This window comes from Pantherophis guttatus, chromosome 16, assembly GCF_059756535.1.
Source record: "Pantherophis guttatus breed Tessera chromosome 16, ASM5975653v1, whole genome shotgun sequence".
Taxonomy (NCBI): domain Eukaryota; kingdom Metazoa; phylum Chordata; class Lepidosauria; order Squamata; family Colubridae; genus Pantherophis; species Pantherophis guttatus.
The window spans coordinates 15,336,797-15,362,951 of record NC_142078.1 but is presented as its reverse complement, the minus strand read 5'-3'; the positions used below and the strand labels follow the sequence as shown (position 1 = coordinate 15,362,951).

The 26,155-nt window shown below is 43.8% G+C and overlaps 2 protein-coding genes across 5 annotated transcripts; one reads left to right on the top strand and one right to left on the bottom strand.

The window, feature by feature from the left end:
* The first annotated feature begins 1,757 nt into the window (after positions 1 to 1,757).
* On the top strand, positions 1,758 to 17,468 carry STKLD1 (serine/threonine kinase like domain containing 1). 4 transcript variants are annotated; one of them, XM_087879979.1, is made up of 20 exons: positions 1,758 to 1,905; positions 3,160 to 3,261; positions 4,125 to 4,169; positions 5,276 to 5,350; positions 5,939 to 6,043; positions 7,657 to 7,727; positions 8,139 to 8,254; positions 9,105 to 9,223; positions 9,679 to 9,830; positions 10,210 to 10,340; positions 11,144 to 11,227; positions 12,120 to 12,239; positions 12,589 to 12,729; positions 13,379 to 13,507; positions 14,048 to 14,176; positions 15,637 to 15,765; positions 16,437 to 16,577; positions 16,671 to 16,750; positions 17,098 to 17,146; positions 17,261 to 17,468. In XM_087879979.1, exons 1-20 carry the CDS (start codon positions 1,891 to 1,893, stop codon positions 17,284 to 17,286), a joined length of 1,959 nt encoding a protein of 652 aa, XP_087736105.1. In that variant the 5' UTR covers positions 1,758 to 1,890; the 3' UTR covers positions 17,287 to 17,468. The 4 variants fall into 4 exon arrangements, with proteins under 4 accessions (XP_087736105.1, XP_087736104.1, XP_087736107.1 ...); XM_087879978.1 differs by lacking the exon at positions 17,261 to 17,468 and having other exon boundaries at positions 17,098 to 17,175; XM_087879981.1 differs by lacking the exon at positions 3,160 to 3,261 and having other exon boundaries at positions 1,779 to 1,905.
* On the bottom strand, positions 16,971 to 26,145 carry REXO4 (RNA exonuclease 4). Its single transcript, XM_060684618.2, has 9 exons — positions 25,959 to 26,145; positions 25,183 to 25,446; positions 23,977 to 24,323; positions 23,088 to 23,237; positions 21,763 to 21,956; positions 21,199 to 21,287; positions 19,889 to 19,963; positions 19,518 to 19,592; positions 16,971 to 19,262 (listed from the first exon to the last, which is right to left on the bottom strand). Exons 2-9 carry the CDS (start codon positions 25,399 to 25,401, stop codon positions 19,167 to 19,169), a joined length of 1,245 nt encoding a protein of 414 aa, XP_060540601.2. The 5' UTR covers positions 25,402 to 25,446; positions 25,959 to 26,145; the 3' UTR covers positions 16,971 to 19,166.
* Between the last annotated feature and the right edge of the window lie 10 nt (positions 26,146 to 26,155).

Genomic DNA, 26,155 nt, shown 5'->3' with positions numbered 1-26,155 from the left:
CCCTTTCTGAAAAAGTGAATTTGGGCAGAAGTATCGTGCCTGTATTTTTTCTGCAATAAAGATGGAGGCAAAGAATTAATTTAACTGCTCTTCTTGTGTTTTGAGCTTCAACATGATTTTAATTTGTGGGGTCCTTGGTGCTCTTTGAACTTGGTGGGGGTATTTTTTGCTAGTACCAATGATGTTACCTAATTGGGTAACAAGAAAACAACCAATCTCAGAGAGCACCAAGGTAAATTACAAATATTCTCTTCTTTCTTTTTAATTTCCCATCTTTAGCTTTGAAGGCAGCTCTTTAGCTGATATTCTGTTTCTGATGTATTTAAGGCTATTGTTTTGGCAATTTCCCTTCCAAATATTATTTCAAGAATTTGTTTTTAAATCCTTCCTTCCTTCCTTCCTTCCTTCCTTAACTCTCTTCTTTCCTCTGCCTCCTTCCTTTCCTTCCATCCTCCCTCCCCTTCCTTTTCCATTCCCTTCCTCGTTCCTTTCCTTTCTTTCTTCCTTTCCTTGTTCCTTTCCTTCCTTCCTTCCTTCTCTTTTCTTTCCTCTGCCTCCTTCCTTTCCTTCCATCCTCCCTCCCCTTCCTTTTCCCTTCCCTTCCTTGTTCTTTTCCTTTCTTTCTTCCTTTCCTTGTTCCTTTCCTATCTTCCTTCCTTCACTCTCTTCTTTTTTCCCCCTCCACCTCCTTCCTTTCCCTTCCCTCCATCCCTCCTTCCCCCACAAACTCACCCACCCACCCATCCATCTGTCCGTCTGTCCATATTTCCCCTCCCCTCCTCTTTATTATTGTTATTACCAGTTTCTAAACCCTGGTTAACAGCGAGACAAAATAGAGAAGAAACGAGAAAAAACAATGAACCGAGCTGCGGATCGTCATTTTATTTTCCTTAACATTTTTTTATCTCCTCACCTGATTGCCAAAAGATGGTAAAAAATCAAGAGAATTCGAAAGGGAAGGGGGAATGAATATAATTTCTCTCTCTGTCCCTTTGCGGGACAGCTTTTTTTCCCCCTTCCGACTCTTGCTGAGAATCACACCGGCAAATTAATCTCTAAAATGATTTATTATATTATTTATAATAAATTATTAATTCTTATTAATTAAAATAAATTAATGAAATTAATAATTAATTAATGCTTAATGCATTGTAAGCCGCCCTGAGTCTCCGGAGAAGGGCGGCATATAAATCAAATTTTTTAAAAAAATTAATAATTATTCTTCTCCGGGACCTGTCCTACTGTTCCCATTTATTTGCACTCATTTCCTATGTCCACGTTTATACTTAGACCTGTTATCTCCTACATGTTTGACAAACTAAATAACTAAATAAAAATAAATAAATATATTCTGTACTTGCCCAGGGAAAAAAAAAAGTGGTTTGTTGTTGTTGTTTTTTTACATTTTTTACAAAACAAACTGCCTCCGATTGGGAGGATTTCCCCCCAACCCACCCACGTTTCTGGATCCCTTTGCTTTCCTTTGCAAACGGTGCCTCCGAGGAATTCTGCAGAGGCTCGAAGACCCCCTTGACTTCCCCAAACGGAAAAGACCCCCGTCTCAAAATAGTTTTTTTTTGTTTGTTTTTTTGGAAGAGACAAATAAAAGCACTTTTGCAGATGCTTTCGGGCGGCTTTGCTAGACCGCGGAGCCAAGAACCCCTTTCGCGAGTTGAAATCCAATTTTTTTTTTCCTCGGAACGTCCTGCGGATGGATGGATGGATGGATGGATGGATGGAGGAAAGGAATACGGAATGGGGCGTGGAGGGAAAGGGGAGGGGGAAGGCTAGAGAAAATAGACAGGGAGGGGCAGGAAAGAACGATCTCCACGGGGAAGGGGCTGGGAGAACCGTTTACGACCGACTCCCCCGCCCCATAATTGTTCAGCCATGGAGAAGTACCAGGTCGGGCGTGGCGAAGTGGGGGGTGGGGGTGGGAGAAGGGAAGTGGGGGGGTGGGAGGAAGTGGGGGTGGGTGGGAGAAGGACATTGGACACCCCCTTTTTTTTTCCCCAGGAAAGAGAAAAGACTGGTTTCTTGAAAAAGGGCTGGGTCGATGGGTGGGTGGTCCCTACCCCCACTAAAATTTAAAAATTAACCCGAGATTAAAATGGATAGGTTTAAAATGTTTGGTCTGGTGGGGAAGGCACCAGGCTGGAAAAAAATACCCAGGAGAGCGTGAGCTGTGCCTTAGCTTGTGTTCCTGCTTATCCAGTCAACCACGGTTAAAAGAAACCACGGTTTAGTGTAATGGGTGAAACGGATCAGTGATTGTGTGGATGTGTGCACCCGCGCATGGACGTAGATGAGTGTGTTTATAATACATACAGCTAGAGAGGTGAAAGAGAGAGCGATATTGAGAGATAGATGAGACAGAGATAGATTAGATGATAGATAGATAGATAGATAGATAGATAGATAGATAGATAGATAGATAAAATAGGTAGGTAGGTAGATTAGATGAGATAGAAGATTAGCTAGAGAAATAGAGATTAGATGATATAGATAAGAGAGACACAGATGATTGATAGATAGATAAACAGAGATAGATAGATAGATAGATAGACAGATAGATAGATAGATAGATAAAATAGGTAGGTAGGTAGATTAGATGAGATAGAAGATTAGCTAGAGAAATAGAGATTAGATGACATAAGAGAGACACAGATGATTGATAGATAGATAATGATAGATAGATAGATAGATAGATAGATAAAATAGGTAGGTAGGTAGATTAGATGAGATAGAAGATTAGCTAGAGAAATAGAGATTAGATGACATAAGAGAGACACAGATGACTGATAGATAAAGATAGATAGATAGATAGATAAAATAGGTAGATAGGTAGATTAGATGAGATAGAAGATTAGCTAGAGAAATAGAGATTAGATGACATAGATAAGAGAGACACAGATAGATAGATGGGATGGATAGGTAGATAGATTAGGTAGGTAGGTAGGCAGATATAGATAGATAGATGAGAGATTAGGTGACATAGCTAAGAGACACAAGAGATTAGATAGCTGGATACATTAGATGAGATAGATACAGATGGATAGGTAGACAGACAGACAGACAGACAGATGCATTGGGCTTGGCCATTATAGAGGATTTGTACAGTAATATTATTAAAATATTATCTGTTTGCTTGCAATGCAGCTTGTGAAGGAGCTGCCCCCAGGGGCTCTGGGAATGATGCTGGTAGTAGAACCCATGGTAAAAGGAAAAGATGCCAAAACAAAGAAATACGTGTTGAAAAAGGTGAGAGGAGAGAGAGCAAGGAAAGGCAAGTCACTATGGCAACAGGATGCGATTCCCAAATACATCCCTGTGAATTATCTCAAGAGGCCAACCGGCAGGTCGAATAAGATGGATAAGGCAGAATAAAATCACCTCATAAATAGAACAAAATTAGGTTTTAGCCAGGATTTCATTGATGGCTTCAGCCTTGCCATCTCTTTCAAAGGATTTAAAGTTGATGCTCAGCCTTTTATATCCTGTTTAAATATTCACCAAATCTTTCTGCTTCTTTAAGCATAAAAGTAGAATAAAATCAGCTGCCGGCAGGAATGGATATTGTCAATGTTTGATCCAATCCTCAGCTTGGCAAAGAGAAGGGAACCTTTTTACAGATAATCCTCGATTTATGACCACAATTGAGCCCAATTTTCCTGTCGCTAAGCGAGACAGTCCAAGTAAATTTTGTCTCATTTTACAACCTTTCTTGCCACAGTTAAATGGGTAATCTGGTTGTTAAGTGAACTTGGCCTTCTCCGTTGGCTTGGCTCATCGGATGGTCGCAAAAGGGGTGACCCAGGACCCACCGCAACCGTCATAAATACGAGTCAGAGTCCGGATTTTGGATCATGTGACCGACGGGGATACGGCAATGGTCGTAAGTGTGAAAAACGGTCAAAGGTCACTTTTTTCAGTGCCCTTGTGATTTTGAGCGATCAACTAAATGAACTGTCGAGGGCTCCCTGCATTGCAAAAACAGGAAATTTGTTTGTTTTTATATGTTTGTTTCTTAGTTGGTATTTGGGTTTTTTTTTAAATCATGATCTATTTAAACTTTAATAAAAAGGATTTTTTTAATGTTTTGACTCTTTGCCTGTTTGCGGCAGGTCGAATGCATTGATGAAAATCAGGCGAACAGCGCTCTCCAAGAGGTAATGTGTCTTCAGTCTCCTTATTTAAAACTATCTTCCATGAAATAATGTCTTTTGCTTACGTTGTGATTATGAAAGGATATTATGCCGGGATGTGTGCGATTTATTCCTGCTTTAGGAAGAAAGATGGCTTAAATGGGAGTTTTCCAACTTTGATTCTAGGGCTGGCTTGGGTTCGCGCAAAATTATTTAACCAAGCCAGTTGAAATCCTAGCAACACCATTCTCACAATACGTGAAGTGTTAGTGTTTAATCACACCTGGGTGTTTTTCAGTGGTGAAATCTGAACCGGTTTACTACTGGTTCGCTGGCTGCACATGCCATGCCAAAAGGAGGTGATCTTCGGAGCCTATTTTTTTCTTTTAAAAGCATTTTTTACAATCTATTCGGTCGAATAGGTTGTAAAAAATGCTTTTAAAAGTAAAAAAAGAAGGCTCTGACGATCGTGCCCCACAGCTGTGATCGTCAGGAGCCTTTTTTTACCTTTTAAAAGCATTTTTTACAACCTATTCTGCTGAATAGGTTGTAAAAAAAATCATTTTAAAAGGTAAAAAAAGGCTCTGACAATCGCGCGGCACAGCTGTGATCATCGGAGCCTTTTTTTCCCCTTTTTTAAAAGCATTTTTACTACCGGTTCCGGAGTAAAAAAAATGCCTAAAAGGTAAACAAAAAAAAAAAGTTCTGACGATCAGCTGAGCGACACACAATCTTCATAACTTTTTTTTTTAATTTTTAAAGCATTTTTAACTACCGGTTCTGGAGAACCAGTAGTAAAAAAATGCTTAAAAAGTTTTTTAAAAAGTTCCGAAGATCGCAAGTCGCTCAGCTGATCGTGGGAACTTTTTTTAAAAGATTTTTTATTACCGGTTTGGCGAACCAGTAGCCTTTTTTACTACCGGTTCGGGCGAACCAGACCAAACTGGGAGCATTTCACCCCTGGTCTTTTTTTAAAAAAAAATTACCTTGTGAGCCTGTTTAGCCGGGTTAATTTATTGTGCAAACTCAACATTGGACTCAAAAAGTAGAGCGTATTGAGTGTGACATGACACTGAGTTTTACACACTGTTCCCCCCCCCCCCCCGATGGGCCATTTTTTTTCCTTACAGGTGATGGAGCTGTTGAAAATAAAGCATAAGAATATTTGTGCCTACAAAGAATTTTTTATCATTTGGGACAATAAGGTGAGAAACGGGATCACTGACGTTGCAAGCATTCTGAAGTTTTTTTTAGAATTCAGTGGGGCTGGGACAGTGGTGAAATCCAATTTTTTTTTTATTACCAGTTCTGTGGGCGTGGCTTGGTGGGCGTGGCAGGGGAAGGATACTGCAAAATCCCCATTCCTTCCCCACTCCTGGGGGAAGGATATTGCAAAATCTTTAAGACATTAGTTCCACTGCGGCCATTAAGCGAATCACCCATAGTTGTTAAAGGGCAACATCATGTGGATGCATACTTGCAATATTTTATTGATTTGCTGGGTAGAAGCTGGCTGACGATGGCAGTCACAGCTCACTGTGACCATCATTAAGTTCAAGGAACAGCCATAAAACCAATTTTCCAGCACTGTTCTACATTTGAACAGTCACTAAACAGGCCAGTTGTTAACCGAGGTTTTCCTGCAGTGTCTTTAATCTCTGATGTATATGTCTACAAAAGCAATCGTAGGCATTTTAAATAGCATATTTATTCTGCTTTTTGCTCTTATTTAATTTTATCTATTTTATTCATTGAAATGTTTACTTGTGGCTTTCACATTTTTCACATTTCAGATTTCCTCTCTCTTCCTTTGCCTGGTGATGCACCATTCCCACCACGAGGACCTCTTCTCGCGGATCAAGGCCAAGCGGCTGAGACACGAGGAATTTTCAAACAAGGTCAAATTCAAAAGCTAGCGGAATCGTCATGATCTTTGCAAATCCCCCACCACCTCCCCCGGAGCCGTAATAAGATTGGCCCGTCTTTGAAACAACATCCTAGATCACCTGAACAGGGGGCTGCGTCATTTGTAATCCCAGGTTCTCCTCCCCCGTTTTGTAGGAATCAATCATACTTCTTAGAACGTTGGGTGAACTAGATATTGTCATATTAAGTCATGGCGTGATTCGTTTGAGCTAAACATGCTCGTTGAACACAGCCAGGGTGGTTTTCAATAATCAGAAGAGAGCTGGGAGGGATTTGGGAGACCCCTATACCAGTTGTCAGCACTTCAACCTGCATTGTGCTGACATAAGGAGGAGAAGAGGGGGCAGCTGGCAAGAGGACGCTTGACTTCTCACCTACTTATTTTCCCTGAAGATAATGTTCCCTAGGAGATGAGATGGGAGGGGGGGACATTCCTGGGAGCTGAAGTACTAGATATGGGGAGAGTGATTTGGAAGAGGGCCAACGAGAAGCCGAGAATTGGGGAACAGAAAGGGAAGGTTTGGGGTCAGGAAGTCAGTGTTGGCTACGCCACGATCAGGGACAGGTTGTCGTGCTTAATAAAATGAAAGATTTCTTCAAAGACTATTTGTTTGGAAGTGCAATTGATTTTATTTGAGACGACATCGAAACCTGACACCAGTGATGGTTTAGCTTTTTGCCGTCGCGTGCCAAAAGCGGGGAGAGCGCGTGGTGGTTGCGCGCCCACATGCCCACACCCATAATTGAATGCCTCCCCGCCCCTGCCCCCCCGCATGTGTACACGCCCCCCCATGTTCCCCGCTTTTGGCATGCAACGGCAAAAAGGTTACCAGTGGGCCCGGTAGGCCCATTTTTCACCCTCCCCAGGCTCCAGAGGCTTTCTTGGAGCCTGGGGAGGACGAAAACAGCCTTCCCCACCCCCCCGGAGGCTGGAAATGGCCTGTTTCCCAACTCCCGGAAGGCCCGTTTTTCATCCTCCCCAGGCTCCAGAGGCTTTCTTGGAGCCTGGGGAGGGCGAAAATAGCCTTCCCCAACCTCCTGGAGGCTGGAAATGGCCTGTTTCCCAACTTCCAGTAGGCCTGGAAGGCCCAAAAATCAACTGGCCAGCGCACGGATGCGTGCTGGAGCTGGGCTAGGGCAATGCTCACATGCTCACAGATATAGCTCCACATGCCACCTATGGCATGCGTGCCATAGGTTTGCTATCACGGCCCTATACCATTCCAGACAAGTGGCTGTCCAGTCTCTTCTTAAAAACTTCCAGTGATGGAGCACCCACGACTTCTAGTGGCAAGCTGTTCCACTGGTTAATTGTCTTCACCGTTAGGAAGTTTCTCCTTAATTCTAGGTTGCTTCTCTCCTTGGTTAGTTTCCATCCATCGTTTCTTGTCTTGCCTCCTGATGCTTTGGAAAATAAGTTTGACCCCCTCCTCTTCGTGGATCCATCCCTTTGAGACATTCCAGGATGGGATAAAAATGTTCCTTCATCAACTTGCATAACTATAATTTCAATTTTTCCACCCTCTTAATTGTGAGTCAAAAACTTTCGATTCCTCCTAAACGGTCTATATATTTCTCTCCGCAGGTCATTCAGATGTTCACAGGACAGATGGTGGATGTATTAGTTTACATCCATCGGCTAAATATTTTCCACCGGTGAGAAGGATTTGATTATTTTGGGTCTTTTTAGCAGGAAGGACACAACACCCATCAACTCGAGAGTGGCTAGTCTAGAGAAGGACCAGGGGAGACGTGATAGCCGTCTTCCAATATTTGAGGGGCTGCCCCAGAGAGGAGGAAGGGGGTCAAGCTATTTTCCAAAGCACCTGAAGGCCAGACAAGGAACAATGGATGGAAACTGACTCCGCCTTCCATCCTTCCGAGGTGGTTAAAATGAGGACCCAGATTGTTGGGGGCCAGAGGCTGACTCTGTAAACCGCTTAGAGAGGGCTGTAAAAGCACTGTAAAGTGGTATATAAGTCTAACTGCTATGGCTGTGTGGTTTTTTTGGTTTTTTGGGAGGTAGCCTGCCTGACGGTGGCCTCCCCACCTTCTGCTGTATTTCAGGAATCTCAAGCCATCGAACATCCTTTCTACTGGCGAAATGTCTTTCATGGTTTGTGATTTCGGTTCGGAAACCCTCATGATGGATGAGATGAAATGGAGAATAAGGGCCGAAGAAGGTAAGTTGCTCTCGCTGGTTTCCGTGCCTATCCCAAAAAAAAGGCATTTACCCTGGGGTGCTTGGAAAATATTTATAAACTAAAGAGAGGACATATAGACTGTATGACCCCGTTTGTTTCATGGGAATGTTGGAATACAGACAGTTCTCGCCTTACAACATTTTGTTTAGTGATTATTTGAACAACTGCAGTGGTTTGCTTAACAACAGTGGCAAAAAAGAAAAAAAAAGACTCACTTAATAAAGGTGCTTTTTCCAAGAGGCAACTGGATTTCCTTTGTTTTTCTTTTGAAGAGGTTTCGCTTCTCATCCGAGAAGCTTCTTCAGGTTCTGACGGGATGGCGGGAGAATGGAAGGATTTATACTCCTTGCAGACAGCTGGTCGTTTGCATCCTTTCAGAGGGCTGTTGAGGCCACTTGGAGGTTGACTTGCGGTGATTCTTAGGACACAGCTGAACCTCTAAGTAGCCTCAACGACTCTCTGAAAGGATGCAAAAAGTTTGCAAGGAGTATAAATCCTTCTGTTTCCCACCATCCAGTCAAGAGCCGAAGAAGCTTCTCGGATGAGAAACGAAACGTCTTCAGAGAAAAACTAGAAAGTTGCCTCGGGAAAAAAAGCACCTTTGGGACAACCATGACCTGGAGGACTGAGAATCTCCATAGACATTTACCTATGCTAGAGCTGAAGAAGCTTCTCGAATGAGAAGCGAAACCTCTTCAAGCAAAAACAAAGAAAGCCCAGTTTTTTTTTCAATTTCCGTTTCTGCTCAATTTCTCGAGTAAAAAATGCTCTTGGGCTGTCATTTGCAGGAATTTAAAAATAGTCCTGGGTGGGTTTATCTTCCCTGCAGAGCCCGACTCTAAATGCTGGATGGCTCCAGAGGCCCTCGATTTTTCTTTTAGTGACAAATCCGACATTTGGTCGTTGGGCTCCATTTTGCTGGACATGATAGCCTGTTCTTCCTCAAAGGTACGTTATATCCTTCCTGTTAAGAGAGCTATAAAAGTTTGCAAATTGCGAGATGATAAAAGAGCGATAAAGAGGGACGCGGTTGGCTCAGTGGCTAAACCGCTGAGCTTGCTGATCGAAAGGTCGGCAGTTCAGCGGTTCGAATCCCTAGCACCGCGTAACGGAGTGAGCTCCCGTGACTTGCCAACCTAGCAGTTCGATACACACCAAAGACAAATTCCTTGCGTGTCCAATCACACTTGGCCAATAAAGAATTCGATTCTATTCTAAAATTCAGATGTTTGGCAACTGGCAGGAATGACACTGTCCGGGGTGTTTTAATGTGATCTTATGGTTTTCCCAGCCGGCTTCCGACAAGGACACACTTGCCCGGTGAACCTGCAAGCGAATTGATTGCCGATCTTGTGTCCCCTGTTAAGAATCTCTCTCTCTCTTGCGTTGTGCGTCTTTTGTAGGTGAAAGAGCCTATGTTGTTGCTGCACAACATCAAGAAGGAGGCCAGAGCTCTTGAGGAGGCTGTGAGCGACATGAACCAGCTGCCCCCCTTGCTGTCTTCCGTCCTCTTTCTGATGCTGAAAATTGATCCTTCTGAGAGGCCAACGGCAGAGTGAGTTGGCCTAGCTGAGATCGTCCCGTTAGAATGTAGAATAACAGAGGTTGGAAGGGACTAGATGACCTCTGGAGGTCCTCTAGTCCAACCCTCTGCTCGAGCAGGAATCCCAATACCATCTCGGACAGATGGTTGGTCCAGTCTCTTTTTGAAAGCCTCCAGTGATGGGAGCACCCATAACTTCTGCAGGGAAACCATTCCACTGATGAATTTTAATTTTGGAAAAATGGCCATACGTGCCTTTTTAAAAAAAATTCTGTTGTGACTTTGGTCGCTAAAACCGATTGTTGTTAAGTCGAGGATTGCATTCTTCAGCCAAGTTGGAATTCAGGGGGAAAAAAAAACCTGTTTCTCTCCTCTTTTCCTGTAATTTTAGGGCACTGGTTGGAAATCCATATATCCGAGAATGCCTCATTGAAGCTAAATCCCCTCTAATAAAGGTGGCGAGGAAACTTCCTCCGGGTTTCCTAGATATACTTCAGACCGATAAGATCCAGACAGTTCTAGGTAATGCTGGCTAGTCATTTAGCAAGATGACTATGACTATCACCAAGTGTTGCATCTTTTTTATTCTTGATGAATGTATTTTATTATACAGCAGGGGTAAAATCCAGCAGGTTCTGACAGATTCTGGAGAACCGGTAGCAGAAATTTTGAGTAGTTCGGAGAACCGGCAAATACCACCTCTGGCTAGCCCGAATGGGGTGGGAATGGAGATTTTGCAATATCCTACCCCCAGGAGTGGGGAGGGAATGGGGATTTTGCAATATCCTACCCCCCAGGAGTGGGGAGAAAATGGGGATTTTGCAGTATCCTTCCCCCAGGAGTGGGGAGAAAATGGGGATTTTGCAGTAACCTTCCCCTGGAGTGGGGTGGGAATGGAGATTTTACAGTATCCTTCCCTTTCATGCCCACCAAGCCACACCCACAGAACCGGTAGTAAAAAAATGTTGAAACCCACCACTGCCTGTGTCCCCCAAAATAAGACATCCCCTGATCATAAGCCCAATCGGGCTTTTTGAGCGCATGGCAATAAGGCCAAGCGCTTATTTCAGGGTTCAAAAAAATATAAGACAGGGTCTTATTTTCGGGGAAACACGGTAAATAGAATACTACAAAGCTTAGCATCTTAGCCACTGAGCTACCGCATCCCATATAGACATATCCTATAGATAACTGACGATTAATGAAGATTTCAGAAAACATCCACACCGGAGAACTTGAAAATTGGAGCTTCTACGGAACACTTTTGTTTTGATTGTAAGGGTGGATGGCACAGAAAGTTGCTTTTTGTTTTTAATCTCCTGCAGAATTCATGATGTCTTACCCGGAAGTTGAAGAAGCTCAAGAAAAGAGCATCGAACGTCTCAACATCCTGTTGAACGAGGGAAAAAGTACGAGAAGCCTCTTCAGCTCTGACTGGATAGTTCTGTTCTGACCTCCCGAGTCAGTAAAACACACGAGTAGTCCCAAAAACCTGTTTTATTGCAACAGCTGTGAATTCTGTTCATTCACAGATGAGTCCCCAATAGTTGTAAAGAGTCCTTCGGGATAAGGCTGATAATCACCCACCTTTATCTCCCTTGGCACGCTGCCAAAGACCTAATTGGCAAATCCACACGGAGTCCAAAATCAAACAGAGCTTCAGGCTTTAAACTGAACTGAATGAACAAACGTTGCTTCCTGCAAAGGCTCATGTGCCTTTGCTCCTCTTTTAAGCCTTATGGGAGGGGCCAATCATCTCCCAGCCTTACTCCCGAGTCGTCCCTTTTGTCTTAACTATTCTTGCCTTCTGGCAGCTCTGCGCATGCACGCACTGGGAACAGGCTCCCTCTGTTCCTCTGCCTCTCTGATGTCCGACTCAGGAGGCTCCGGAGGCAGCACTTAACTCCCAATGGCCCTTTCTCTGCCTCAGACGCAGAGCCCTCGTCCGAGCCTTCCCCAGACTCCTCACTGTCCGACTCTGCTGCCAGCTCCGCAGGCTGCTGGTGGACCACGACAAGTTGGGGAAATGGAAGGATTTATACTCCTTGCAGGCAGCTGGTCATTTGCATCCTTTTCGAGAGTCGTTGAGGCCACTTGGGAGGTTTGTCTGTGTCCTCAGGGACACCCGAGTGGTGCAAATGGGCACGGAGCTTTCTTGGAACTGCCGACTTAAGGATTTCCAAGTATTTCCAAACTTTTCCAAAGAGAAATAAAAAAAGCCACACTCCCCAACTGGTGCAGGAAAGTTATTGATTAGGCACGAGAAATGAAATTGAACAGCTGCGGATTCTTCCCCCACAGTTGGTATCAAGGTGTTCCTTCACCTGATGGAGACGGTGATCGATGCCATGGATAAGCACAACGATTCCCTTGAGACGCTGCTGGCTGGATTTGCATTGCTGCTTGGAATCGCCGGGCGAGGTGAGAGAACCAGCAAAACATTAGGTTCTCGATGATAGCCGAAACGATTATTTATTGTTCCTTAATTCAATAGACAAAGGGCTGTTTAAATAACCCTTTAATGTTATGCCAACTCTTGGTTGCTGAGCGGCCTAAAGAAGATTATTCAGACCTTTTGCTGAAAACAGACTTACATCTGGCTCTCTAAAGCACTATATTGCTCTGTTTCTAACTCTTTCCCTCCTGTTCGGGCACAGTGCCTTCTGTGCGAGGATCTTTGGCTTGGAAAGGAGGGATGGGACCATCCTAGATGTTTGCAATAGCGGCAGGTAGCTTAGATGTTTCTGGGCTGACTTTCTGCTTCCGACAGCTATCGCTCAGAACTTGAACGTGGAGATCCTGGCTGAAGAGAACAACCTCAGCTGCCTGCTGAATTCGATGAGGACCCATCAGGACAACGAAGAGCTGCTCTGTATGATCTGCACCTTGTTTATGATGATGTCCTCCAACGGTAAGGCACGCGCACTCAACCTGGTGGCCTCGCCTGCTGGGAATTCTACCATGGCTCAGATGGGCCTTGTTGTTGTTAGTTGCAAAGTTGTGTCCGACCCGTCGCGACCCCATGGACAACGTTCCTCCAGGCCTTCCTGTCCTCTACCATCCCCTGGAGTCCATTTAAACTCACACCGACTGCTTCAGTGACTCCATCCAGCCGCCACCTTCTCTGCCGTCCCCTTCTTCTTCTTTTGCCCTCCATCTTTCCCAGCATTAGGCTCTTCTCCAGGGAGTCCTTCCTTCTCATTAGGTGGCCAAAGCATTTGAGTTTCCTCTTCAGGATCTGGCCTTCTAAAGAGCAGTCAGGGTTGATCTCCTCTAGGACTGACCGGTTGGATGGCCTTGCAGTCCAAGGGACTCGCAGGAGTCTTCTCCAGCATCAAAGTTCAAAGGCCTCCATTCTTTGGTGCTCAGCCTTCCTTATGGTCCAACTTTCACAGCCATCCATTGCAACTGGGAAACCATCGCCTTGGCTATACGCACTTTTATTGGCGGGGTGATGTCCCTGCTTTTTAGACTGCTGTCTAGATTTGTCATAGCTTTCCTACAGCTCCGCAACCCATTGTTCTTCACCTCCCTCTCTCTCTTTTTCACCCCCTTTCTAGAAGCAGCCGCGGAAGCCCTCCGGAGAGCCAACATTTTCACGGACATCTTGACTATCTTGGGTACTTTCGCTCACAACAGAGAGATCTGCTTTGCTTGTTGCGGCCTCATCTGGACACTGGCTGTGAACGGTGGGTAGGAAACGAGACATTGGATGCCTCCGATTGCACAGCTGGAAAATAGGGGCCTCTGGTTGGACACTCGTACCCCAGCTCTTCCCGATGTTTGTGGCCACTTTGGATGGGCAACAGCCTATTGTTAGCTACTTAGGACATTCAGGAGGAAAAGAGGCAATGGATGAGTTGATGAAAGCAGCCAGGTTAAAACTATTCTAGGGTAAGGAAGGAGGAAAAGGTTTCATGCGGGAAGTCCTCGACTTACGGACGATTTGTTTAGCGACCTAGAACTAAGGAGGAATTTCCTGACAGGGAAAACAACTAATCAGTGGAATAACTTGCCTCCAGAAGTTGTGGGTGCTTCAACACTGGAGGTTTTTAAGAAGAGATTGGACGGCCATTTGTCTGCAGTGGTGTAGGGTTTCCAGCCTGAGCAGAGGTTGGACACCTCCAAGTTCCTTTCTGTCTGTGTTATCTGAAGTTATTTCGGGCTCAACTCTGGTCGTAAGTAAGCATTTCGGGCCTAATGTTGTTGCCTTTCTTTTGTCAATTCAGTGGCCGACGTGGCCCAGAGCCCACTGAAATACGCCACGGAGCTGGTCTCCGTCATCCTTCACATGCATCTCGACCACGTGGAAGTCTCAGAGGCAGCCTGCAGTGCCTTTTGGGCCCTTTCTCTTCACGGTGAGTTCTCCCGAGCGAGAAGGAAGAAGGGGCCCCTTCGGGCGACAACAGTATAGCCGGGAACAGAATTTCTGCTGTAAATTGCCGTGGGTCGTTAAGTCAAGACGGACCCAGCTTTATGACGACTTCTACGGGGGTCGGTTAAGCAAGTCGAGCGAAGACAGCTTCTCGCAGTGGGCATCTTTTGCAGAAACGAGGCAGGAACAATCCACGCATTAAGGTCGCGCGTCCTAAGGGCTCTGCAACTAGTTGCAAATACCAACCAATTGCAGTTCTGTGACCGCAGCGTTGTTGCGACAGCTGTTAAGGTACAAGGCTGTTGTAACCTTGAACGGTCATTAAATGAGCAGCTGTGAGTTGAGGATTTGCTTGTCTTAATGTTAAAGAAACCTATGTCCAGGTAGACCTCGAGTTACAACCACAAGTGAGCCCAACATTTCTGTTGCTAGCGGAAACATTTGTTAAGTGAGCTCCCTCTGTTTTACAACCTTTCCTGCCACCGTTGTTAAGCGAGTCGTTGCCCCTGTTACGTCAGTCACACGGTGTTTAAGAGAATCTGCATTCCCCATTGGCTTTGCTGGACAAGTGGTCGCAAAAGCAGATCGTGCGACCGTCATAAATAGGAGCCGGTTGCCAAAAGCATCTGACTTGGTTGCATGACCATCGGGATGCTGCAAAGTTCATAACTGTAACCAACGGTGCCAAGTCACTCTTTTCAGTGCCGTGGTAACTTTGAACGGTCACTAAACGGTAACTTTAAACGGTCACCTGCCTAAGCAGGGGGTTGGACTAGAAGACCTCCAAGGTCCCTTCCAACTCTGTTATTCTATTCTATTCTATTCCTAATTTGTATTTTAAATTCCTATTCTATATTCATGTTCTGTTCTGTTCCATTCCTATTCTATTCCTATTCTATTATTCTATTCTATTCCTATTCTATTATTCTATTCTATTCCTATTTTATTATTCTATTCTATTCCTATTTTATTATTCTATTCTATTCCTATTCCTATTCCATTCCATTCCTAATTTGTATTTTAAATTCCTATTCTATATTCCTGTTCTGTTGTTCCATTCTTATTCTATTCCTATTCTATTATTCTATTCTATTCCTATTCTATTATTCTATTCTATTCCTATTTTATTATTCTATTCTATTCCTATTCTATTATTCTATTCTATTCCTATTTTATTATTCTATTCTATTCCTATTCCTATTCCATTCCATTCCTAATTTGTATTTTAAATTCCTATTCTATATTCCTGTTCTGTTCCATTCCGTTCCATTCCTACTCTACTCTACTCTACTCTACTCTAAATGAACTGTTGTATATCAAGGACTACCTCTATTGATTTCTACTAGGCCAGTTCATTTTTTTTAAAAAAAAATGCTTCCCAGTTTCCTTTGCAAGTAGTTCTGGAAATACAATAACAATTTCATCCTCTGGCTTCCCTTGCAGGATGCATAGACGAAGTCAAATACGAGCCTTATTCTCTGCTTTTGCTCGAAGCTCTGAGGCAGCATCCCGACAGCCCCGTGTTGGTGAAGAACGCTTGTCTCGCCCTGGCCAGCCTCCTGAGGATGTCCGGTAAGGAGTTTTCAAGGAGTGCCTTGAACCTTCCTTCCCCCCATCGCTCGGTGGACTGCGCTCATCTACCAAGCCACGAGGTTTCGAGGCGTTGCTTGAAAAGCTGAACGGCTGCTGTTGAGCCCCGTTGCAAAGCGAGACAGTTCTCAACTGAGCCTTGCCCTGTTTTACAACGTTTCTCGCCGTTTTTAGAAGGGAATCGCTGCAGGATGTCAGCGCTTCGACGCTGGCATAGAGAGCAGAGGAGAGAGAGAGAGAGATAAGCTCTGAACTTTTGCCTGCTAAATCCCTTTGAAGTCGGGTTGTCGTGGAAATGGGGGGGGGAGACATTCCTGGGAAATGACGAGACAAGAAGTCTGAAGAATGACTTGGAAGATAGCCAACGAGAAGCAGTGATTTGGGGATCGGAAAGGGAAGGATTGGGGGGCAAAAGGTCAGTCTTGTCCGCATCGAGTCATGATCCGGTGGCTGTGCTCAATTAAAGAAAAGATTGCTGGCTCTTTGGCTTTGAAACGGAGATGAGCACTGCCCCCTAGAGTTGGGAACGACCAGCATGTATGTGTGACGGGAACCTTTATCTTTAATGTGTGTGCGGAGTGAACTTTAGCTGCATGAAAGTGAAGGGGGAAAAAAAATCAGTCGGTGATTTAATAAAATCCCTTCCTTTTTAGAGCTATCCGGTTTCCGATTCATAGTTACGGATGAGAAGGGCAACGGGATAATCCTGCTTAAAGATTGCTACCAGATCCACAGGGAGGATCCCGAAGTGGTGGAAAACATTTGCGTCCTGATCGACGAGATGTTTAAATACGGTAAAACGTTTGCGCGGAATATCCCGTTCTGCTCAGGCCCCCGTGAACCACGCCAAAATGATTCCAGCCTTTTAAATTTCTTTTAAATCGCAGACGAAATTATTGTCGAGATGGTCTCCCAGAGCATTACGGACGTGCTGAGAGAAATGAAGGACAGATTTACCTCTAGTTTGGTAAGGGGGTAAGGAGGAATATGAAGGGGACACTTTTCGTTGGCAACGAGATTTGTTTCAATGCGGTCTGGCCTCACTAACGTCATCGAGGTCCTTGAGCGAGGGGTTGGACTAGATGACCTACAAGGTCCCTTCCAACTATGTTAATCTGTTAGAAAAAAATCTGTTAAAGGGATCAAAGGAACTCAGAAAAAGATGGGTAAACAAGAAGGAAGAAAGATGAAATCGGAAGGTGTTTCTTTATTTACCTAACAGTTGCTACGCGAATTTACAAGTGTGTTTTTGATAACGGACACCAGATCTGATAACGGTCTGATGCCCCAAATGTTGTATGCATTTGCCCTCAGGAAATTGTTGCCCTGTCAGAGAAGGCACTCTCAAAACTGCAGAAAAAAGGTGAAAATTCTTTAAATTTATTTATCTAAATTTAAAAAATGTTATTTTCTAAACGACGACGGTGCCTTTTTAAAAATAAAACGTAACTTCTTCTCAATTTTCACACTCCCACAGGGCTTCTCATAAAGGACGATCCCTGATAGAAGATAACTTTTCTTTTGATTTTTTTTTCTCTTTCTCTCGCCCTGTCGATTATTTCCAAGATGAACAGGAGGGAAAAGTTTTGCTTTGACGGAACTTCAGTATTTATTTATTTGCAAAATGCAAACAATATTATATTTTGCTGAAAATATTAAAAGGCTGTGCAATAAATAGGAAAAACGAGTTGCAACGATGAAGTCTTTTTTTCAACAGGGGATTGCAATAGATAGATAGATATACTCCGCTTTCCTCTGCTAGATTACTGCTAATTTCGGAACCTTGACACAATTTCAAAAGCATCGGCTTAAGGCAAGACAGGTAAGGAGAAAAAATTCACTTAAATGCTATCCAAAGCATAGTTTGGGCACTTAAAAACTCAAGTGATTTAAAAGGAATCCCTACTGGTGTCTACAGATGAAGTGGCCTAATAAAAAATACAATAAAAAGTGAACTGTTATTGCCAATACACTACCTGTGGAGATAGTCCCCGACTTATGACAAAAGTTACAATGGATTTACAGCCGTCAAGGACTTGCTGTTTACGATGGTTTCGCCAAAATCCAGCTTTTGGCAAAACCAGGTCCCCAGCGATCCACTGGTTCGCTTAACGACTGCCACACACACACAAAAAAAGGTCGTAAAAGCAGGTCGCTCACATCATTGGCCTGTTTTGCCACTATCACAATTTACAATTAATGGCCGAAAAGTCGAGGAATACCCGTATCAATTCCCGTAGGACATTTCCATAGACGCAGAAGAAGGTTTCACATTTAAAGATCACATGTTCACTTCTCTTTCTAAGATCGCCCAAACGCTGCAGTGTCTGTTGTGGCCCATCAGCGGCCTGTGCAGCTAGTAGCTGATTCCGACAGCAAGGAGGCTGGTGTGGTGCTGCGCCATCAGCCTGTGCAGCTGGCACTCGAGTCAGACAATGAGGAGGCTGGAGAAGATGTGGTGCCAGAGGCAGGGATTCAGCCAGGGCCTTCAGAACCTCCAGAAGCTCCTTTAAGTGAAGAGGAAGAAGAGGAGCCTCTTCTCGATGCACGGGCGCGAAGAGCTGCCAAAAGGCAGGAGTGGCTCTTCAGGAGGAGGTCTCCTCGAGAGTAAGGCTTGGGGCTAATTGGCCACTCCCTTAGCCTATTTAAGGAAGGACGACGACAGGCAATTTGCAGGGAACAACTTTGTTCACTCTCCTTCGCATCTGGATCTTAGTTCTCTGCAAATTGCTTCTGGGCTTTCTGCCAACCATAGTAAGATTACGATTATTTATTCTTTGGATTCTTGTAGGCTGTTAAGAAAGGTAATTAACAGCCTTTGTTTGGAAAAGACTGATTTAATTTAGTAAACTAAGGTTTGTACAGACTTTGTGTGCGCTGCGTTCTTTGGGGTCCGTAGCTGGGGCAGAACAGCGCCTCACCATCTCCAAAGGCCCTTGCATAGCTCTTTTAACGCTTATTTTGAAAAAGTAAAATATAATTCAAGAAATCCAATAGGCACGGCGACGTGTGGTCCACAAAGAGGAACCCAATTGCCATTTTGCAAACGTTTCTGGACTGGATTTAGGGATCGAGGTGTCTGGCCCAGCAACGTGCAAAGGATTTTTTTCCCGGTTTTGATCCTCCCTGAAGACCCAACAGCCGATCCCTGACCGGAGATTTAAGTCAGAAGATCAATTCAGCAGTATCCCAAATCTATGACCGACCGCACGGGAAGCTTCATCTTCTGATGAAGTAAAAAAAAATCCCTTCCCTCCCCAATTAATTTCTCTCCGATATCCAATTTAGGGCCAAAGGAACAGCTACAGAAGCGATCAGGCAAAACGTTCGATCAGCCAGATCAAACAGCGAACACAGCCAGACGTAAAATAGTCTGGCAAGAGTTAAATTTTCTTGGCCTTGGGGATTTCTTTCAGGGACGCTTCCCACTGTTTTTTCACCAAAGTGTAAAGTCTCATGGCCGCTTGAGCATCTTGGACCTGAGAGAGAGAGAGAAAGAAGCAGGCAATGAAAGGCAGAACATGCTGCTTCGGAGTTCGGTCCAAAGATGACAAGCTAAGAAGGTGAAAGGCTGAAATTCTGGAGATTCCATCCTTGCATCTGTTTTTAAAAACTTCTGCAGAAGCCAGACACATACCCAGACCCCCCCGGTCTCAATGGGGCAGAACGCTTTCCCCCATCATTCCGTTAGCCTCCCGGGTCTCTCCGCCGGGACCCGGGTTCTAATCACTTACCGAACTGTGTTCTGATGTTTGCACCTTTACGTTGAGAAGTTTCTCGCACAGCAGTTTGAGGGAAGGTCGGAGGCTCTGCGGAAATAGGGAAGCATTGATCAGAGAGAAGAACTCGAATGCTTGAATTTCCTGTGCTGGTAGTCCCCGGCTTACGGCCACAATTGAGCCCCACATTTCTGTTGTTAAGCGAGACATTTGCCAAGTGCGTTTTGCCCCATTCTGCAACGGCCTTTCTTTAAGTGAATCATTGCAGTTATTGAATTGGTCGTGAAGTGAATAAATAAATAAGCGGATGAAAAACGGCTTGTAAGCGTCAGTGGCCTCCCTATAGAATCGGTTCCCTCGAAGTCAAAAAAAGGATCTCTTCTCACCTGGACCTGCTTTTTGAAAGGTTTGTATCTTTGTGTGTCTCGGATTTTCTTTTTGGGATGGTCAAGAAGTAGAATCTGGAAAATAAATAAGTAAGTAAGTAAGTAAATAAATAAAAAGACCTATTTGGAATTATTACTTGGGGCCCCCAAAATGTGATTAGTGGACTTGGATGAAAATTCCACCTCCTCCCCAATAATCAGGATTCTGATTATTTAACTTTTTGTTTAATATTGAATGTTTTAATGTCTGTAGCACTGTTTTTATGATGCTTTGTACACCACCCAGAGTCACTTGACAGTAAGATGACTGGTGTATTACATTTAATAAATAAATAAATGTCCTCAGATAGTTAATTAGTTGACAGACAGAAATAAGACATGCAAGCTAAAGGCAAGGCAAGACAAGACATCCATCTGGCTGGGATGGTAGAATGTCTTGAGTGGGGGAGCTGAAGCAGAAGACCTTTGAGGTCCCTTCCTGCCCGAGGATTCTATGATTCTAAAGTGAGAAGAAGCTAAACGACAATGTATTACTTAAACCTCAGCCGCAGAAGAATGATGGGGAATGGAAAAGCCCATGTTTGAAAATAAATATTTCTTCATTTGGAGGACTTAAAAGGCCAGGAAGGGGATGGGGCTGAAAAAGCTGCTTGGCCAGATAAAATCTATGGATATTAAAACTAAAAAGGCACTTAATTTTAGTTTAATAATTGTTTACACACAGAGAGATTATGATTATCTATCTATCTCTAATCTCATCTATTTCTCTAATATCTACCCATCTATCTACCTATCTATCTACCCATCCATCTATCCATCCACCAATTCATCCATCTATCTATCCATTTATCTACCCATCCACCCATTCATCCATCTATCTACCCATCCATCCATCTAGCCACCCATTCATCAATCTATCCATCCATCCATCCATCCATCCATCCATCCATCCATCATCTCATCTATTTCTCTAATATCTACCCATCTATCTATCTACCCATCCACCCATCCATCTATCTATCTATCTATCTATCTATCTATCATCTATCTATCTATCTATCTATCTATCTATCTATCTATCTATCTATCTATCTATCTACTTACCTACCTACCTATCCATCTACCCATCTACCTACCTACTTAGCCATCCATCCATCCATCCACCCACCTATCTATCTATTCATCTATCTACCCATCTACCCACCCACCCACCTTTCTTCTGGCAGGTAAAGAAGAAAAGATAAATCAGAAAAACACACTACACCGTAGAAACACATTCTGAACCCAAGGCATGTAAAGTCCGTAGTTACCTTTAAGTCGTTGTGAAGTGCGTGTCCAACTAAGATCCTACCCCTTAGGATGTCAGCGACTTCTTTCTGGACAGCTTTGAAATCCTCCCCTAAAATTCCCCACCCCCCCCGAAAAAAAGCACAATGTTGCAGAGAATTTTATTTATTTATTTATTTAGTGAATTTATACAGTAAAGGGTTGTGCAAATCTTTTGGAATGAGGCCATCCTGGCTTTGTTAAGGATTCCTTTAGGAAGAAAAAGGAAACTGTGGTTTATCCACAGTAAAGAGGGAGACAAATCATGGTTTATCCACGTAAGCGGTGAGTGGAATAGGAACAAAGAGGAGGGGGGGGCACAATAATGCCCAGGAAACCTTTATGTGAAACTATACTAAATTAGCCTCAGGAAGAACAGACCTAACCCCCCCCCCATCCCCCCAGGCCTTATTCCACAAACCATATTTAAAGAAACTACGGCAATAGGGCAACAATGCTAGATGCCCGATAAACCGCAGTTTGATTTAGCCGGGTACAACAGCAACCCAGACATAAAAGTTCAAACCGCCATCAGCCAGCTTCCTTACCTGCTTTTAAGTTCTCAGGCCGGATCCCACTAACTGCGGTTCTGTAGTCCGTCACGTTTTCCGAAGGCTTGACGTACTTGTCATAAACACATTTGCCGAATAAATTCACAACCGAGACGCGGGCCAGGATGCTGTCTTCGCCCATGGGCCCTACCCCCACCATCTCGCAGTCGATGGCCACTGCTTTGGTTAGCCTGCCAAGAAAAGAGTTTATTTTTTTTAAATAATTTTTATTATTTATTTTTTTTTAAATTGAGTTTTCTTCTTTACAACATTACATCGGTATACTTCTGTTGTATGTTCATTTCCCCCTCCCCTTCAATTTACCTTTAGCTATACATTATTTTTTATACATATTGATATATTAATATGTTAAATTACAAACTGTACATTTTGTGTCGTTTCCATATATACAAGTTTGTTACTAATTTCTAATTCCTATATCTTCTTCATTTAGTCTTTCCTTAACTTTTACATCTATCCTCTAACCATTTCTACCAATTTATCCCATGCCATGTTTCTTCTTTTATCTTTTATTTCTTTTGTGAGTCTGTTCATCTCTGCACACTCTAAAAGTTTCCTTATTACATTTTCCTCTGATGGTACATTGTTATTCTTCCAATTTTGTGCATACGTTATTCTCGCTGCTGTTGTGATGCGTAAAATTAAATGTTGTATTTTTTTTGTCATAGTTCCCTGTAAATATTCCTAATAAAAATATTTCTGGTTTCATATCTATTTGTTGTTTGGTTATCTCTTCCAGGCATTTTCTTATTCTAATCCAATATTGTTTTACTTTTGGGCACGTCCACCACATGTGTTAATATGTTCCCTGATTTTGTCCACATTTCCAGCGGGCTGGTTGCAAAGAAAAGAGTTTAAAACTCTGTACGGTTGAACTGATGCCTCGAATGAAAAGCAGAGCAACCATCAACTGCAGGTAATTCTCCACTTACAACAGTTCATTTAGCGACTGAAGTTACAATGGCACTGAAGAAAGACTTATGACCATCTTTTCATACCTACGACCATTGCAATATCCTGTGGTCACGCGATCCCCCTTCTGCGGCCTTTTGGCAAAGCCAAGTCGGCGGGGAAGGCAGATTCGCTTCGCAAGTTTGTTGCTGACTGAACAACCGCGTTTCACTTAACAACGGCGACAAGGAAGATCGTGAAATGGGGCAAAGCTCTCTTAAGAAATGTCTTACTTGACAACAGGAATTTTGGGGCTCCGTTGTGGTCGTTAAGTCAAGGACATCCACCCCCCACCCCGCAATAAAACTCCCTCAGCGTTCAACCCTCTGAATCGATATAATCATAATTACCCTTCAAAAGCATGTTCTTTCACCAGTTCAGGTTCAGGCACCTGCTGAGTTCTCTCGTTTCGGATGCCCAGATTCTCTCGGGCTACTTTTGCGGCTTCTGGTCCCAAAGCTGCCTCGATATCATCTGGATCCACATCATCAAACCAGATGCTAGAAAGCCAAAGGAAACCACAAATGAGGGGAAGGGAGGCTTAAGAAAGCCCACTTCAGTTACCCACTGTGAAATAGAATAGAATAACAGAGTTGGAAGGGACCTGGGAGGTCTTCTAGTCCAACCCCCTGCCCAGGCAGGAAACCTTACACCACTCCAGACAGATGGTTATCCAACATCCTCTTAAAAATTTCCAGTGTTGGAGCGTTCACAACTTCTGCAGGCAAGTTGTTCCACTTATTAATTGTTCTCCCTGTCAGGAAATTTCTTTTTAGTTCTAAGTTGCTTCTCTCCTTGATGAGTTTCCACCCATTGCTTCTTGTCCTGCCCTCAGGTGCTTTGGAGAATAGTTTGACTCCCTCTTCTTTGGGGCAGCCCCTGAGATATTGGAAGATGCTATCATGTCTCCCCACCTGGAGGTTTCTCTGTGTCATCACCTATCTCCAATCTACAACACAGTCCTTTCAACAGTTTCAAGAAGGCTCCACACCAATTTGCACCACTCAGTTGATCCTGATGACACAGACAAACCTCCAAGTGGCCTCAACGGCTCTCTAAAAGGATGCAAATGACCAGCTGCCTGCAAGGAATATAAATCCTTCCATTCCCCACCATCCAGTCAGAGCTGAAGAAGCTTCTCAGATGAGAAGCGAAACGTCTTCAAAGAAAAACCAGAAAATCCAGTTGCCTCTTGAAAAATGCACCTTTGGGATTAAGTCCAAAGCCCTCAAGACTTACTCCACTGGTGTTGTTTCCACTGATTCGTCCTGTTTCCTTCTTTTATGTTTAATATCTCCTTGCTTCTTCTCTCCGTTGTCCATTTGGAGGCTTCTCTGTTCTTTGCCAGCTTCTTGAACCTGTTGATGATTCTTCTTCACTTGAGTGGACTTTTTCGATCCTGTGACACCTGCGGGATTCAAACTTCGAACCTGAACCTTTGATGTCAGCTTCTTCCCAATTCCATTTGGTCCCGATATGTGTGGTACAGTTTTTCCGTCCTTGACAGAGTTTTTTTTCTTGGAATAAGTATCAGGAGCAGTAACAGCAGAATTCAAATGGTTGTTGGATGCCTTTTGTTGCAGAAGCTAAAAGGAAACCAAAAATGCATGTATTCAGGTTGGATTTGCACAGCATACTCAACCAGATTTCCACATTTGTGAAAACCACAAACTGGTTGGATTTACCTAACTTCCTGAGCTAAAAACCAGCTTAATATGACATTTTTCAGCCTGGTCTCATATTTAGAATATCCTGCTGGAGATTCCAACCAACTTCAGTTTAAGATTATTTTAATTTTGTCACCATAATACCTCCTCAAGAGGTGTATTTTTATGAAATCCAAGAAGCATGCTTTTTAATCTCTTCTTGCATTTGTGAGCATTTGGGTAAAATTCTAGCCCGGAATTATTAACTTGACTTGGTCTGAAATGTTAGCAATAGGATTGTAGGATGTCCAACCTTTGTTTACTAAGTTGGTGAAGAACCGTTAGCTCTTATTTTCCTTCCTTTTATATGATTAATCCAAGATTAACATGATTTCACACCCAGCATCTGACATTCTATTCAGTGGTGGGATTCAAAGTTTTTTACTACTGGTTTGTGGGCGTGGCGTGGCTTGGTGGGTGTGGCAGGGGAAGGATACTGTAAAATCTCCATTCCCACCCCACTCCAGGGGAAGGTTACTGCAAAATCCCCATTTCCTCCTGATCAGCTGGGACTCGGGAGGCAGAGAATAGATGGGGGCGGGACCACTCAGAATTTTTACTACCGGTTCTCCGAACTACTCAAAATTTCCGCTACCGGTTCTCCAGAACTGGTCAGAACCTGCTGAAACCCACCTCTGATTCTATTCCTTTCTACCATTAAATACGTGTTCCTTAAAAAGCCCCCAACTTCCCCTGCCAAAATAAAAGATCTCCAGGAAAAGTCCCTACTCAAATATACCTTTTGTAGGGCTTTCCAATTTGATGAAACCTCCTGAGAAGTTTTTGGAGGCAAGTCTACCACTGCTTTGGCTTCTTTGTTTGCTCTCTTCTCTACTTGGCTGAACTTTTTCCAAAATAACTTCTTCTTCTTCTTTCTGTGCTGATTCTTAAGGTTTTCTGGTTTAGTTGTAGAGTTATCTGTTGGGGACGGGGAGTCCTTCTTCTTCGTTTTGGTCATTTCTGATAGGAGACGGTCATTCAGCTTTGACCGCAAGCACTAGGACTGAAAAAACACAAAGACTCACATTTTATCATTCATACAGCAGAGAGAAAAACCACCTGGAATATTTTAAAAAGGATACCTTTACTTTAGTGGCCAGAAAACAAGATAAAAATTGTCCTTCTGTCCTTTCAGCACCTAATAACCCTCCAAGGGCTCTGTTCTTCTGTTTCTAAGTTCTTGCAGCTGCATTTTACACAACCAGCTATCCTTAGTAAAGTAGTAGCATTGTCCTCTTAATAACAGAGCTGGGAAGGGACCTTAGAGGTCCTCTAGTCCAACCCCACTCTGCTCAGGCAGGAGACCTTATGCCATTCCAGACCAATGGCTGTCCAATCTCTTCTTAAAAGCCTCCAGGGATGGAGCCCCCACAACTTCTGGAAGGGAGCCTTTCCACTTTTTATTGACAGAATTAACAGAGTTGGAAGGGACCTTAGAGGTCCTCTAGTCTGACCCCCTGCCTAGGCTAAGGGTGGCTTAAGAGGGAGCTTGTCTCTTCTTTATAAACCGCTCACCTGGCCTTTTATGGGCTCCCAAGCTCCATAAATCACTTCCTGAGCGGACGAAAAGACCCTCCGGCTTCCCCCCCGCCGTCCCTGCCAGCAAAGCCGCTCCTGCTGCACCAGCCCCACCCACGTGGCTGGCAGCAGCGCTGCTTTAAACCGAAACCGGAAGTAGGTCCTTTCCCCAGGTGGCGCCGGCAGGAAACACG